Source organism: Coturnix japonica, chromosome 2, assembly GCF_001577835.2.
Source record: "Coturnix japonica isolate 7356 chromosome 2, Coturnix japonica 2.1, whole genome shotgun sequence".
NCBI lineage: Eukaryota > Metazoa > Chordata > Aves > Galliformes > Phasianidae > Coturnix > Coturnix japonica.
The window spans coordinates 76,503,905-76,519,223 of NC_029517.1; the positions used below are offsets into that span (position 1 = coordinate 76,503,905).

A 15,319-nucleotide genomic window follows, 5' to 3' on the forward strand; every position below is an offset into this window, starting at 1 on the left:
AGACATTTAGGATCTCTCTTACAGTCCAATTCATAAACGTTAATGTGAAACTAAGGACAATTTAAAACAAATCATGGCAGCTTCAAAGCTGCTTCACATAGAGCTAAGCCATCTATGTACCAAAGGTGATGCAGATGACTAGGAAGAGCAAACCTCACCAGCTGCTCTCATTGAGCTCAAGCATCTTACCGACTTCAGGCACCTACCTTGCTGAAGAGGTAGGCACTCAGATATCCATTCCTGTAATGTTACCAACAGTGACTTCAGCCTACAGGGCTTTAGGTTTAGAAGGACCGCTTATAAGGAAGGTGGTTTACAGAGCTTGGGTGTGTTTTATAAAATGTGAGTTTAACAAGTGCTACTTGTCAGGCAAATTAAACATCTTACAAATACACTTCCAGGCGCCCTCCTCTTCTGTTATTAGCTGGAAACAATTTAGCAAAGATCTCATTAACTGGGGATCAGATTCCACCATGCTTCCTTCCTACTAATTCCTTTCCCCCTCACACACATACACAACACACAGCTGTGGTGCAGAGTTAAGAATACGGGCTTTAAAATCCAAGTGCTAGGAATAGAAGTTCCACTGTGAATAGTTTCCAGCCCTAACACTTCTGATTTTAAGTCTACAATATCTTAGCCCTCTAGACAATGTGGATTCATTTAGCTTTAGCTGCAGGAGCACTAATCATGATGAATTTATGTGTTCCTTATTACACTAGCCGCTTTGCTTTAAAGGCTGAGAAAATGCCTGCTATTTCCCTTCCCCCCTGCACTTCTACCACCTCACACACTCACTTTCACTTACAGGTTAATTTCCCAAATACTCTGTGCTACACGTTTAGCTGTGCTGTCTTAAAATGTGTCTATCTTACAGCAGTGCAGGGTAGGATTAATGTTCAAATTCCAGAGTAATCTGAAGGAGGTCAACAGATTAAGCTCCCTTCACTAAAACAGCTTCTCTTAAAACTGGCATTACACCATCTTTTACACAGATGCATCTCAAATTACATACATACACTACATATGTATGTCAAAGCATGTGTAACTGTGTTTCTATTTATATACACAGAATAATCCACGTTTTGTCTGGTACTGTTCATTTTCAAAGGAAACAAAGGTGAAGGCAGAAGAAAAGAGGTGGAGGAATGGAAGCCATAATTAAATTTAGTTCTCATGGATGGATGTACATCTAACTCACAAACCAGAGGTTTCCACTGGAAACATAGAAACCGAAACACTCTGTAGTCTGTCAGTTCTCACATGAGCAGGGAGTCTCAAGGGACTCTGCAGTAGCCATTGAATCTAACCTCCACCCAGGTAGGGTCATTTAAATTTGACTCTTGGTGTATATCCAAGAAAGAGATGCATTTGGAGGCAATTTGCTTATGACAGAGTTCTACTAGAACATAAAGGGAAAATGTCACCTAAATAAAGATACACAAGGCACTGAAACGCTTTTTGGGGTTTTTTTTGGTTTTTTTTTTGTTTGTTTGTTTTTTGTTTTTTTTCCTGCAAATGTGGATGTGCAAACAGGGGCAGTGGCAATGGAAGGAGAAAGAACTAAGCTACAGGAGCAGTAGGAAGTGGAGAAAGAAGATAAGGACAAGTAAAAAGAGCACAACAGGAACAGAGAGCATAGATGGGAAAGGAATAACAGCAGAAATAATGGTAGCAAAGCAAGTACAAAATGCCCCATGGGGTACTTCCTTGTGAATATCCTACAACCCATTGGTTTTTGCAGCACTGTACTCACTTCCCCACATAAGATGGGAAATGAAAACACACCCCCTCTCAAGATTTTTAAGTCTGGTTTCTGTAATTCTCTCTTCTTACTTAATGTGAGAGCCAGGTCTTTCAGAATATGCTTATCATTCCAGAGAGGTCAACCTGCTGATCCCTTTCATTGAGGTCTGACTGCCTTTATGGCTGTATGAATTTATCTCCCCTACCTGCTCTCCCCTTTTCATGTGTCCTCTGTGGAGGGAGCTGAGATTCTGGAAGCAGGCAGCATGCAAGAGACTGGGGTGAAAAGCTGAGGACAGATGTGCCTCCCTCTTTAGATCTCTCAGGGGACAGAAAGGATGAGAAAATTCATTCTGAAATGAATGGAGAAATTCACACCTCTCAGAGCTGTTGTTTCAGGCTACATTTATGTCTCAAACAATATTAATCTCTACCTTGAATTCTCACTCAGCTCAGGACATCTGACCGTGATGAATAGGTCATTCCAAACCTTTCTGAAAACTCTGCTGTTTAAAGGTCTTTTTTTTTCCTAAGTGCTATATAATCCCCATGCTTATCTAACTGCCTTAAAATCTGGCATAGTTACTGCAGGTGGTGAGTAGAACCTAAATTATAGGTCATTTGAGTCAAGAATTCCCAAGATACAGCTTTCTTTTAAAAAACAGCATTCCTTAACGTTGACCAATTGTACCAATGTTTCCTTTGTGCACACTTCCAGAATTAAACTGTGGCTAAAGAATCTCAATTGCTTAACATTTACCCTAGCAAAAGAAAGGTATCAACTGTCTCCTTCAGACTTCAGATGTTTTTAAAAAATTCAACTCTACACATGCAGTGAATTAAACACTCAGGACTTCTGGGACTTCCTGACCTTTTGAGCAGGTCTGATCATCCCCTAAATAAAACCTGGAAAGTTCTTTTCCTTAAGAGAAGGATGTTAAGAATCCCTGTTCCTGCACTTACTAAACACTCAGGAGGTAGACATGATCTGCAGTTAGACTATTTTGAGAATGAAGAAAAAAAGGAGATAAATAGGTAACTCATAACCCTGACAATAGCTAGATAGAGAAGGGAGGAAGCAGGTTATTACAGTCAGTGGAAGCCTAGCCTAGGGTTTGGTGGGATCTCAGCTCAGCAGCTTGGGAAGTAAGCATACGCACACTGTGTAACAGCAACAATATAGGAATTCAACAGCAGTGTACCAGGTATCTGCCATGCAAATCACCAGATTCTCATACATACATTCAAATTTTTAAATGCTTTTTATTGCTCAGCCTGACAGATCAAACAAAGTGGCTCATTTTTCCATTGCAACATCACTGGAAAAAGCTGCTTTGCCTCTGATAGGAGGCAACCTGCCTGGCACAGTATCAAAATGAGACATGGATAAATAACTTAAATCCTCAAAAGACTTTCATGTTCCTTTTTACCTTACACCACATGAGGGAGGGGTTCATTTCCACAGAAGTGACCATAGTAGAATATGCTGTAATGACAAACACTACCCTTTTAAGCTGTTCCAGCTATGGTTGCCATAAATTCAATATAAGTTGGAGAGTAATTTAGATATAGTAAGGGAGAGCCTGCAGGTGTTTCTTTCTAACTAAGGCACCCTAGGTTTATATCTTCTACTTTTTGGAAGCCATAATACTATCAAGCAATCAATGATTTAATTAAGATATTTTTCATTGAAATTATGCTATTACTGTTTTGTCATTTCCCTTCATGTCTCAAGGGCTGACATTTTTCAGCACTGACAAACTATTCATTTAATACTCTAAGTAACATTCAAAATGAACTACATATAATTTTACAAACAACTGTGCATAAGTGGATAAAAGCAAAGTTACCATAAAACGTGTATGGAAACACATTCAACCTCAATGAATTTCAAGACTGTTTGTTAAAATCAGTGTTTCAGAAATGAAAGCCAGATGAATACACATTATCGTGACATAACGCAACAGTATTGGAAGTATCTAATTCCAAAAGTGTGTACAAATTCACAGCTGCATTTGCATATGAATTACACAGAAATTCAGCCTGAATGTTTCTAGCCTAACAGAACATAAACTCTGACCAAAAAGAAGACACAATGCAGTAATTGACACAGCAATGAGGTAATCTAATGAACTCATAGTTCATTATATAAAAACAAATGAGAAATCTGTCAATTCAGACAAAGAACAAATGTGTCTCGAACTTCAGTTTCTTATTAAGGTATTGTCTGTTAAAAATAATAATAATTTCTTTTTAAAAAAAAGCATTCAAAATTACCACATTTATCTGCAGATGACAAAACAGCACCAGAGTACTGACAGAGTATTTCAGAAAAATACCATATCAAACGAAAAGAATTCCAACTAATGAGTTTACATGAATCAACTTTGAAACTAAAATTAAGTGCAAATAATGTAAGAGATAAAAATACTCCAAAAGATATCTATTCCCTTAAAAATGCTTAAAATGGTAAGAAGACTGGGTTACTCTATGCTACCACACTGCATTTGTAACAGGAAGGCATGTAAAAGATGACTTCTAAAAGTTCATTTTGAACGGTTGTACCATTTGAAACTACAAAGTCAGTTTCAACCATTTGAAAATACAAAGTCACCTGGAACATGGGCCTTTTCAGACAGTATGAGGATGATAATTAAACTATTCTAATATCTTGATTTAAAAATACATGAGTTTTATTCTATACCATCTTTAACTAAAGTACTTATTAGGATGATTCTCACAGAGAATAGGAAGTACATGTCTTTTTTATTTCAAAAGGATTTGCCCAGGGAGAATTTGAGGCTTAGAGAACCACAAAAATAACCATTACAGAGAGTAGCATCAAGTGAAAATTCCTTGGATACAGCAACTCACAGTGAAAACTTTAAAACCCCAGTCACAGTCAAAGCAGCATATGCTCCAAGCATTTCATTTCCAGCAGTGACATTGGCATAAGAGCAAAACACACTGGTTGTTTCACAAAAAGTTAAGTTTTAAACAAAGGTTAAAATAAGTTAAACGATTTCTGGAAATACAGAACTATGGGTTGGCCTCTTAGTAGCCCACACAATAGTTGGTGTGCAAAAGACAGCATACTTAACAAATGTAATGTGTTCTCAATACTTCCCAAAAATAAAAGCATTTCCAAAGATTAAAGTAAAATTTTCATATGATGAGGGCTCTTTATACATGGCTTTTTGCATTCACAGATTAAATATCATTTCTTTTCTTTCAATGAACTCACCGAGTTGACAATATGTCAATAAGTTCTTTTCTGTTCTGGACTCTCAGCTTATTAGTTTTGTATCTGGAATCCTTAATGACTTCAGGCAGATTCAGGATCTAAGTGAAAATAAAAAAGAAATATGGTTGGTAGGAGACATTTATAAAGCTGAGGACATTCTTTAAGAACCTAAGATAGCTTTCCACATAGCACTACTTCTCATTACTATTTCATCTAGATTATGAGATTAAGGAAAACAATTACTCCTGTTCAGTGTTACACAACAAGTACAGAAAAAGCAAAGAACTGAACAAATCTTAGTCAATATCTTTCACTGTTACCTTTCTTTTTGAGGGTGACAGAGCACTAGAACACATTGCTCAGAGAGGTGGTGGAATCTCCTTCTCTGGAAATAATCAAAACCTGTCTGGACACTTTCCTCTGCAACCTGCTTTAAGGAACCTGCTTTAGCAGAAGAGTTGGACACAATGATCTCCAGCGGGGTTCCTTCCAACCCCTACAATTCTGTGTAAGGGCATTTATGAGTAGCTGTATGAACTACCAATACCTAGTATATAAATTATGTGTTCATACAATAATGTATTTATAAAGAATATAAATAAATAGAATAAATTTTGCTTTTACAGTTTAATAAAGTATAATGTGGGGGCACATCAGCTATACAGGAAGGCAGAAAAGAAGCTTATAAAGAAAGAGACTGTCTTGTATTTAGTGGTCCTCAATGGATTGTTCTTTTATTAACTTGCCCAAGCACTCCTTGAATACATATGTCTATGAACAACCAAATTTTAGTGATATACAAAGATTGTTGTCAACCTCCCTTGAACTTGACTCATATTTATACTAATTCCTTCAAGATGGGTTCAGACCAAGGTCACAATCATTTAATGACTCCTCAATTCACTGGAAAGAATATGGATATGGCTTCAGTATCAAGTGAATAGCTCTTGATGAGTTCAACATTTTTCAAGAGGTATTCAGAGACATTCAATACATATAGTCACACTTGGCCTGTTTGTCACCCAGAGTGACAAAAGTGAGACTGGAAACAGAGGTATAAACAAAGCTCTGTTAGAACAATGATCATATTGCATAACTCTTCTGAAGATTTTTATTTGCAAGGTAACACAAAGTATCAATCTTCCAGCAACATTTAATTTACTCTTCTTTTCTTTTCCATCTATTTTCGTACAATCAAATTTATGAAAACTGTGACATATCATAATCTAGCTTTAGAAAACACTTTCCTCTTTTAGAAATTTTTTTAGAATTTTTTTTCTTCTCCTTTAACTTGGCTCCTGCTTTAAATTATTCCTTCTCGATGATACAATTATTTTCGTATTGAAAATCACTACTTTAGAAAAACAATGGAAATATTTTCAGAAAATGACAGTGAATGCTTATTCATAAGAGCATAAGCAACTGAGAAACTTGTAAGAAAAATATAGCTCCATTTGATGCTATATTTAAAATTAACATATTGATTTGTTCACTATACTGTTTTAATTAATGTTACTGATTTCAGAGTCAACTTAATGGCCTTGTAAAGCTGTCTCATTATTAAGTTCTCAATTTGGTGTCCAACAAATGCATCTTGGTAAGTTTTTTATTAATGTGCCGTTCATATGTAACATGCTACCAAAGTTATTTTCCTTATTTCACTCTGACCACTTAGAGTGAAAACTGTTCTCCGTTTTTCCTGCAAGCTCACTTGCTGAATAGTTGGCCTTTGCAGTGAAGATTTATGTAGGATGAACATTCAGAGTTTACACCCTGCATTTTTTACCCCCAAACTGTTTCCACTCTTCATTGCTGTACACAAAAGCACAGTTTTCTGAACACTCTTGCTCAGTATTCCTATTTAGACTGGAGCAGCCGCATGCCAGCATGTGCTTCAGTAACACTTGATTCCTTTGAAATGTGCTTCAACCAGCAGCATTACAAAATTTTTCAGCAATCATCCCCCAAGTCCCCAAACTACCTACAGTTAGCTTTCACTGATTCTGAAATTATTCCTTTTTTTTTTTCTTTCTTACTTGCTAACTGCTTGTCAGAAAAGATATGGTTGAAGCAGAATGTTTGCAATTGTTTACAGCTTGAGACAGCTGTTATATCTCTTAAGTATGTGTTTTCAGGGCAACAGCTCCCATAAATTCTGCATTTTCAGCACCAACTCATCTCAAAATAGTTCACTAACAGCAATCCCAATGTTTGAATTAGTGGTCTCTGTATTTACTAAAGGTTCATTAGGGTGTTGAGGGCCTTCCTGTTATAAAGTCTTCTTCCTTTATTGGCTCCCCCTCTACTGTGTTTTAAGCTCCAAATCACCTTTGCCTTAACATAGAACATACCTCTAACAGTTTTCACAGCATTCCGCTGATCTCTGCATTCTTTGCTTTCTGTGCAATTTAACAGTCTAAAATCCATATCTACAAGAACTCAGTAAGGGGATTAAAAAAAAAAAAAAAAAAAAGGAATGTTCTTTTTAAACTCAAATAAGATAGCTGGTTTATAGAAAAATCTGACCACTACCTACAACCTGAACTAAATTTTCTGGTTTCTTACTCCCTTTGAAATGCAAGCAACTATAATTTTTCCATGTGATGTACTTCCTAATTTCAGTTCTAGAAATACTAGTATCAGCAGTCTGCTGAATAGAAGGAGGGAGTACTTAGCAGCAAGCCCCACCATAATTCTCTCAGCTGCACCCTACAATGATGTGAAAGCATGATCTAAATTCCTAGGGCACTCTAACTCACACCATAGTGTTGGAACTCACCAAGACAGACTTTCAGCTATACAGGATGGCATCATAATTAGCATTGGGCATATAATTCTTCAGGTGATAAAGCACTTGAGAAAACATTCAAATATCCTGATATCCTAGGACTTTCTGGTCAGACTTATTTTAGGGGACAATCAGTCCTTCCTAAAACAGCTTTGTAGCATGTAGCTGCTTATTCAGTCTTTACTCTTAATTCCTGTTAATATAGTGGTCGTGCTATAATGGTTTGACACGCTGTATGGGAAACTGTTGATCCCAGCCTGAATCTGATTGACCACCTGAGGCAAGCAATGAGTCAGCTGCAGGAGCGCAGGTGAAGGTAATTCAGTTGTGCTACGGAAGGGATGGAGCTCAGCTCCACCTCTCCCAGATCTCATTTAAGGGCTGACTACCACTAAGGCAGGATCTGGAGATTGCTCCTTTGAGGAGTTCATTGCAAACCTTCAATGTTGGTGAGCATTTTCCCTTTATCCTTCTATCATATTAATCATTTCTATGAAGCATCTGTATACCCTGTGTTTCCCTATTGACTGTATAACTGTACACATGCATATGAATAAAACCCTTTGAACAAACTCTGAAGAGTTTACTTTGCTACTTACTGAGAAAGGTAATTCAAGCAAAAGAAAGTAGGTCCCCACAGATGTTGCCCAAAATACACTATGAGAAAAGATGGCTTCAGAAAATCACAACTTTGTTAACTTCTTACTACATATTCAAATTATAAGTCATTAACGTCCACAGAAATATGGAATGGTTAAAGTGAACAAATGGAAGAAAATAAAAAATTAATTTCCTGAGGTTGACAGCTTATTCAATGTGATTAGTTTAAGTTAAATATTCAAGTTTCAAGAGAAACTGAGAGGAGGAGACCTAATTGCTCTCTTCCAGTATCTGAAAGGTGCTTACAGTGAGAGCAGGGCAAGTCTCTTCTCACTGGTGACAAGTGACAGGACGAGGGGAAATGGCCTCAAGTTGTGCCAAGGTAAGTTTAGGTTGGACATTAGGAAACACTTCTTTACGGGAAGGGTAGTTAAGTACTGGAATAGGCTCCCCAGGGAGGTGGTTGAGTCACCGTCCCTGGATGTGTTTAAGATCTGTTTGGATGTGGTGTTCAGAGATACGATTTAGCAGAGGGTTGTTAGAGTTAGTTAGGGAACCATGGTTAGGCTGCTGTTGGACTTGATGATCTTCAAGGTCTTTTCCAACCTGAATAATTCTATGATTCTATGAGAAGGTAGTACTCACATTTTAAAAAATGCTGTCTAATACTATATGCAAAACTTTGCTTCTTCTAGCCTGCATGTTAATGGGGTGTTTTGTCTGGAACTTTACTACTCTTTTTTTACAAACAATTTTTTTCATACAGTCTCTCCTTCCCTTCTAAAATGTATTCACAGCTCAGAGGAAAACAATTCCAGGCATTAAAACCACAGGAAAAGAGTAGGTGAAAAATCCAGAACTAATTAAAGTTTTCAAGAATTGCCAAAAAAAGTCATGTTTCTTCGATCCAAAGGAAGTAGGATACCAGATTTTTAAAAGCAGCAGTTCTGTTGAAGCTTTGTTCTTCAATGTCATATCTGCACCAATGCCAAATCAGACCACAGTCTGCAATATTTTTTTCCAAGTAGAGCACAAAATGACAAGAGGGTAGGCTACATATTAAGGTGGCACACAAACATTCATCCCCTAACCTGGCTATGTTAATAACTGTGTCTACCACTGTACTGTGCAAAACAGAATCACATTTTCTCACACAAAAGGCACCAGTACAACCTCTATGACATTCACCTTTCCAAAACTGCAAGGTTACTAGCTGGTTCATGTTTTAGCAAATTAGCAGTGCAGTGGCACAGACTTCAAAAGGAGCTTGTCAGCCACTAAGTGTGGAATTGAAGTGTTCTCAATACACAAGCAAAGCACAGAGCGTCATCAACAACCAGCTAGCTTGAATTTATTTATTTTATAAAAAAGATGAATGAAGAAGCAATCAATAATTACTTCCCTATATAGCACGGAAGCTTATACATTATTGTACTAGCAACCTCATTTATCATTACCTGGCACACGGTGACAAATTGCTGATCATTTCCAGCTCCCACCACAATGTAACCATCCTTGGTCTTAAAAGCCTAGAAGAACAAAGGTAGGTGATAAGCTGTGACAAAAATACGAAATATAACTTTTAGGTGACAGTTTGAAAATAATGGTCAAATGCCCTCCTTAAATTAACATTTCCATCCAGAATCTATTTCTACAAAAGTGGCTCACTGTCAGAGTTTCCAAGTTCAAACTCTTGGAGAAAAGAGAAACTCTTTTCTAGCACTGAAAATTTATACAAATATTTTTAAATAAGAACTTCATCACCATGGCCTTATTGACATGCTTTGTGCTTAAATGATCTCCACTTAAGATTTTCACTGGGACCAAGAAAACCTGTAATTGGCACTAACCAAGATTTTTCCACTGCTCATCTTCTAAAAATGGATAATATAAATGGATTCTCCTTTCTTCCACTCCTCTATTACTGATGCAGCTTCACAAGCACTTGGTGTGTGGGAAACTGCTGAACAAGCCTGAACCTCTGACTGACCACCTGAGGCAAGCAATGAGTCAGGCACAGGAGCGCAGGTGAAGGTAATTCAGCTGTGCTACCAGAAGGGGTGGAGCCTGGCTCCACCTCTCCTAGATCCCATTTAAGGACTGACTGCCACTAAGGAAGGATCTCTTTCTCTGGAGATTGCTCCTTTGTGGAGTTTTACTGTGAGCCTTCAACATCAGTGAGCATTTCCATTTATTATTATCTTTCCATCATGATAATCTTTCTTAACCAAACAGACATTTAACTTCTGTTTACTTACTGATTGTACACTTGGGAAAACCTCTTCTGCTATTGATTTGACTTCAGTGGAAGAGGACAGCACAGCTCTTGCACTAATGGTGACAAAGCCTCCTCACAGATAATTTTCTCATCAGCTATCACTGCCTGATCCAAAGCTGGAACTCTTACTATATATTTTTGTTAAAAAACCACACAAGTAAAAGCCTTAGTATAGAAACAATAATAAACATCTCCCATCACTGTGTCTTATTCTACTTCACAAACAGGAATATGTCAGTCCAATTTGCAAGCTTTTGTGCAGAGACATCTACGTCCCCCCGTAGTCTCTAACTACTTGGCTCAGTCAAAGTTTTCAAATTCTGTGTGGTGAATTACATCCACTGAAATGAAAGAAACTGCACATGGTATTTAGGTTACCATTTGTTTATTTCCTCTACATTTCATTTCCTGGGGAAAAAAAGTATCAGTCAGTGATTATGTTTATGAAAGTATTTTTCAGAGATTTAATTAAGCACTTAAATCTAAGATTCACAGCAAATAAAGATGAAATTCAGCAAACATTGAGACCCAGGCATGCAAAAAATAAAAAATAAAAAATATTGCACTGACTTGACCCAAGACAGTGAAAGTTTAGAAGCATGCATAACATATATGTACTGCACACTCAAACTAAGAAACTACAGTGAGAAGAGAAAAGGTTGGGGAAAAGAATACAAAAAATAAAGTTGTACGTAATTGCATAAACATTTTTAGATAGATCTAGAAATGCAGATTTCTGTCTAACAATTATGACACAAAGTGATCTAACAATATGTAAAAAACATTCATTTAATTTATTTAGAATGCATGCTTTTTAGTAGGAGTAATTATGAACCAAATATGCCAGTACAGCCTTACTACATTCACTTACATGGAAGATCTATTTCCTGACCCCTTATACTCCAGTCTGATCTGCCTTCATGATGCTCTGACGTCTAAAAGCAACCACATACATTTCACGCCAATTATGGTGTAAACACACATATCTGTGTGCATATGTAACACAATAAAGCTTTTATTGTTATGACCACCTACCACTTCCACAAATTACAAATTCTTTTACACATTATTTTATATTTCCAGTCTGAATGTCTGTTACAGACTGCAAAACCCACGAAGTATGTCATGCACTTATATACAGATCCCACTTTTTCACACTCCGAAATCTATTCAAAATGGTGATACGGGCAAATCTGAAACAGCTTACTATTTATCAGCAGCTTTTTTTGAGACTCACATCTATGCAAGAAGGCTGTGATCACACAATAGCTGCATGCCACCATGAGACATGCGTCTGCAACATGGGCTGCTTGGGGAGCAGCGGAAGTCCCTTGAAATTTCAGGGCCTGGCTATTAGCATTTGGGCTTCAGTGGCTTTGTGGAATGTGTGGGAAAAAATGATTATTCTTAATTGCACTGTATGTCTAAAAAGCCAAATCAACAATCATGTCAACCTTACACAACAAAAATGATATCATAATAAATGCAGCAGTGTCTTCTTCCACAGAGCTTAACTCAAATGTCTTCAGCTGCTATTTTAAGCTTCCCATTACAAAACATCTGATAATTTGTCAGTCACTGCTGCTGATAAAGCAGAAATATCCAAACATTATTAGCACAATATTGATGCCAACATTTTAGGGTGATAACAATGGTTTTATTCATAACCCATAAATGTAAGCACACTACAGGTTACCACAGGTTACCGTCTGGCCACAGAAGGCTTCATAATATTATACAAAAGAGAGAAAAAGCAAAGTGCAAACAGACTTTAATGAGATTTTGTTTTGATAAACTACTGTCTATCACATCAAATCATTTCATATTAGTGCAATAAAAGGCACTACACATGAGAGGCAAAAGTCTTTCTACCCTTCCACTTCTGCTTAAGAATGAAGTCTTCTGAGAAGGTTATAAAGAGTGTGATCACAGTTAAAACTGTGACTCCTGTGTGCCACATATCCTGAGCAATAGAAAATACCCTTGGAGAAGACAGGAACCAAAAACTAAACAGAAGAATTAGTTCACAGTGGCAAAGATGGGAAGACTGTGCACACAGCAAAGGAGGTTCCAGCATGATTTGATAAGCTTGGAAGAACATACAGAACAGCATAGTAACACATAGGTGCTGAAAGACAGAAGTCAAGACTCTGTGAATGCATCAACACCTGTCATTAAATAATGGATGACAAAGGACTTATTTAAGATTCAGCATCCAATCTGAACATCCCACCCCTGTATATATAAGATACTTTGTCTGCCAAAAACTCCTTAAACATGTGGAATATAGACACTATTCAACTTCAGAAATGTTCTAAGTGGTTTACAAGTATTCTCCAAAAATGTGATATAGACTACACAATAAGCATGCAAGAAAAACTTAACTTTGGTTAATTGTCAGAGTGAGCAAAGACTAGTTTAGATAATTTGAGGCCAAACTAGCCAGTCTCGGCACAGCACTATGTCAATATTGTAGAATCCTAGAGTCATGGAATGCTTTGTGTTGGAAAAGACCTTCTAAAGCCACCTATGCCCCACCATGGGCAAAGACACCTTTTACTGGATGAGGTTGTTCCAAAGACCCACCCAACCTGATCCTGAGCAGTTCCACAGATGGAGCATCCACAGGTCCTCTAGGCAGCCTGTTCCACTGCTTCATCACCCTCATAGGGATGGATTTCTACTTTTCATCTATGCAGATTTACCTTTTTTTGGTTTAAACCCTTGTTCCATCACTACAGGTTCCTAGCAAAAACCCTTATCCATCTTTCTTATAAACTCCTCAGTGTATCAAAAGGCTGCAATAAAGTATTCCAACAGACTTCTCCAGGCTAAAATCTCACAGTCTTTCTTCATAGCAGAGGAGTTCTATTCAGCCACATTCCCTAGGGGTGTTAGGACTCCCTAGGGGTGACAGAGCTCTCCTCTCCCTCTGGGAACTGGTTCCATGCCTCAGCAACCTCATGGCAACAGTCTTTTCCTTTTGCCCAGCTGGAAGATGTCCATGCTTCAGTGTGAGCCTGGTCCCTCTCCTCCTCTCACTACCGAGCACGTGCAAGAAAAGACAGGTTCCATCTTCCTCCGTGTTCCCAGAAGCAGCTGTAAGTAGCACACAGACCCCCCCTTTGCCTTCTGTCCTTAATGATGACCAAAGGCAGCTCCTGCAGCCTGCACTAGGATGCCCTGAACCCACCTGGCACTGTTTCCTGTACACAGACTCAGGAGTTCCAAAACAATGGAGGAATATTTATTATTTTGGTTAGTTTTGTGGGTTCGGGCTTCTTTTTTTTTTTTTTTTTTTTTTTTTTTTTTTTTCAGTATTGGTGTCATTGTGTTTTTCTTTTCTTTCTTTTTCTCTTTTCTTTTTTTTTTTTTTCCCCAATCATTTATTGTCCAAACATAAAAGAAGTCCTTCATGCTGAATATCAGCCTTTTTTTCTTTGAGAAGCAAAGTCTTCTGCAACAGCCATCATTTTGACTTCTTCCCACAACCCCAGACAACTCAGGTCCCTCCACTGGACTCCTCCTGTTTCGCTGGTTCAGCGGCTCCGAGGATGCCAGTCCCTGCCCTCCCTTCTTCCTCTTGGTGAAGAAGACATGAGAAGTCTTACTGAGGGAGCGGGGGTGGACAAGAAGGAGGGGTCCACAGGAACATTGGCTGTCAAAAGAAGAATGCCCAGGAAATTAATGCCTCATGTGAGCCTGCAGAGTGATCTGAAAGCTGGGGCTGTATCAGATAATGGCAAACTTATGGAACAGAAGGTTCAGTGCCCACACTGAGGTGTCCATGTGAGGAAGGTGGGAAGGACCCCACACCAGTTCAGTGGTAGTAGTGTGTCCTGGGTCTCCTCCTACATCGCCTAAGAGCAATGGGTCAGTGATGGTTCTGCCCTGATGGAGGCTGGTCTATTTTCATCAGCTCTTCCTCCTCCTCTGCATCCACCTCTGTGGGCTCCTCATCACCCTCAGGTGGGCCCACCTCAGTGAAGTGGAGCTTCCCATCAGCTGCCTCATCTTGGATGGCAGGCAATCCACTGTGCCCCATCAAAAGAAAAAGCAAGCAGCTCTGAAGCTCAAGGTTAAGATGCCAATGGTATCTGTCATCCAGTGACTGGAGTTGTGGACACAGGGTCCCCCTATTTATAGGGCTCAGAACAAAGGCTGTGAGGTGACTTATGACATCAGGAGGCCATGATGATGGCATTCTAACAGTGTCTCATGGTGATCAAAACATGGCACTGTTAGGAGTTGGGGCCTACAGCCTGAGAGTTGCCGCAGGTTTGAAGGAGGAGGAAGGTTGGGAGAGCTGAAAACCACTTTTATTTTTTAAAACTTTTCAGCGATATCCCTAAAGACCATAGAGAATGTGAATGATAGAGAAACAGTGAATTCTGAGTTTGAAAAAGGGAAGGAAGACCATTTTTGAATAAGAAATTAAAATACAAGGCACAGAGGTGTAAATAGATATTCAAATGTTATTGCAAATGGCATGAGCCATGCAGATTGCCTAGTGATTACAATTAAGTGAGTATAATGATGTCTGACCACGTGGCCATCAGATATGTGTCAGGATGCAAAACCGGAAGACTGACAGGATCTGAGGTTAAAGAGTGCTTTAAAATAAGTGGAGATTAATGAAGGTCCACTGGGGCTGTCTCACAAT

General features: G+C 38.4%; 1 protein-coding gene across 4 annotated transcripts in view; it reads right to left on the reverse strand.

Moving 5' to 3' along the window:
* The window catches only part of SUGCT (succinyl-CoA:glutarate-CoA transferase), a 331,487-nt gene that overhangs the window by 189,795 nt on the left and 126,373 nt on the right, over positions 1 to 15,319 (reverse strand). For all 4 annotated transcript variants that reach the window (XM_032442546.1, XM_015854946.2, XM_032442545.1 and 1 more), the window contains 2 exons: positions 9,836 to 9,907; positions 4,991 to 5,088 (listed from right to left, as the gene is read on the reverse strand). In XM_032442546.1, the coding sequence (XP_032298437.1) occupies positions 4,991 to 5,088; positions 9,836 to 9,907 (170 nt within the window). The remainder of the gene's footprint in view (positions 1 to 4,990; positions 5,089 to 9,835; positions 9,908 to 15,319) is intronic.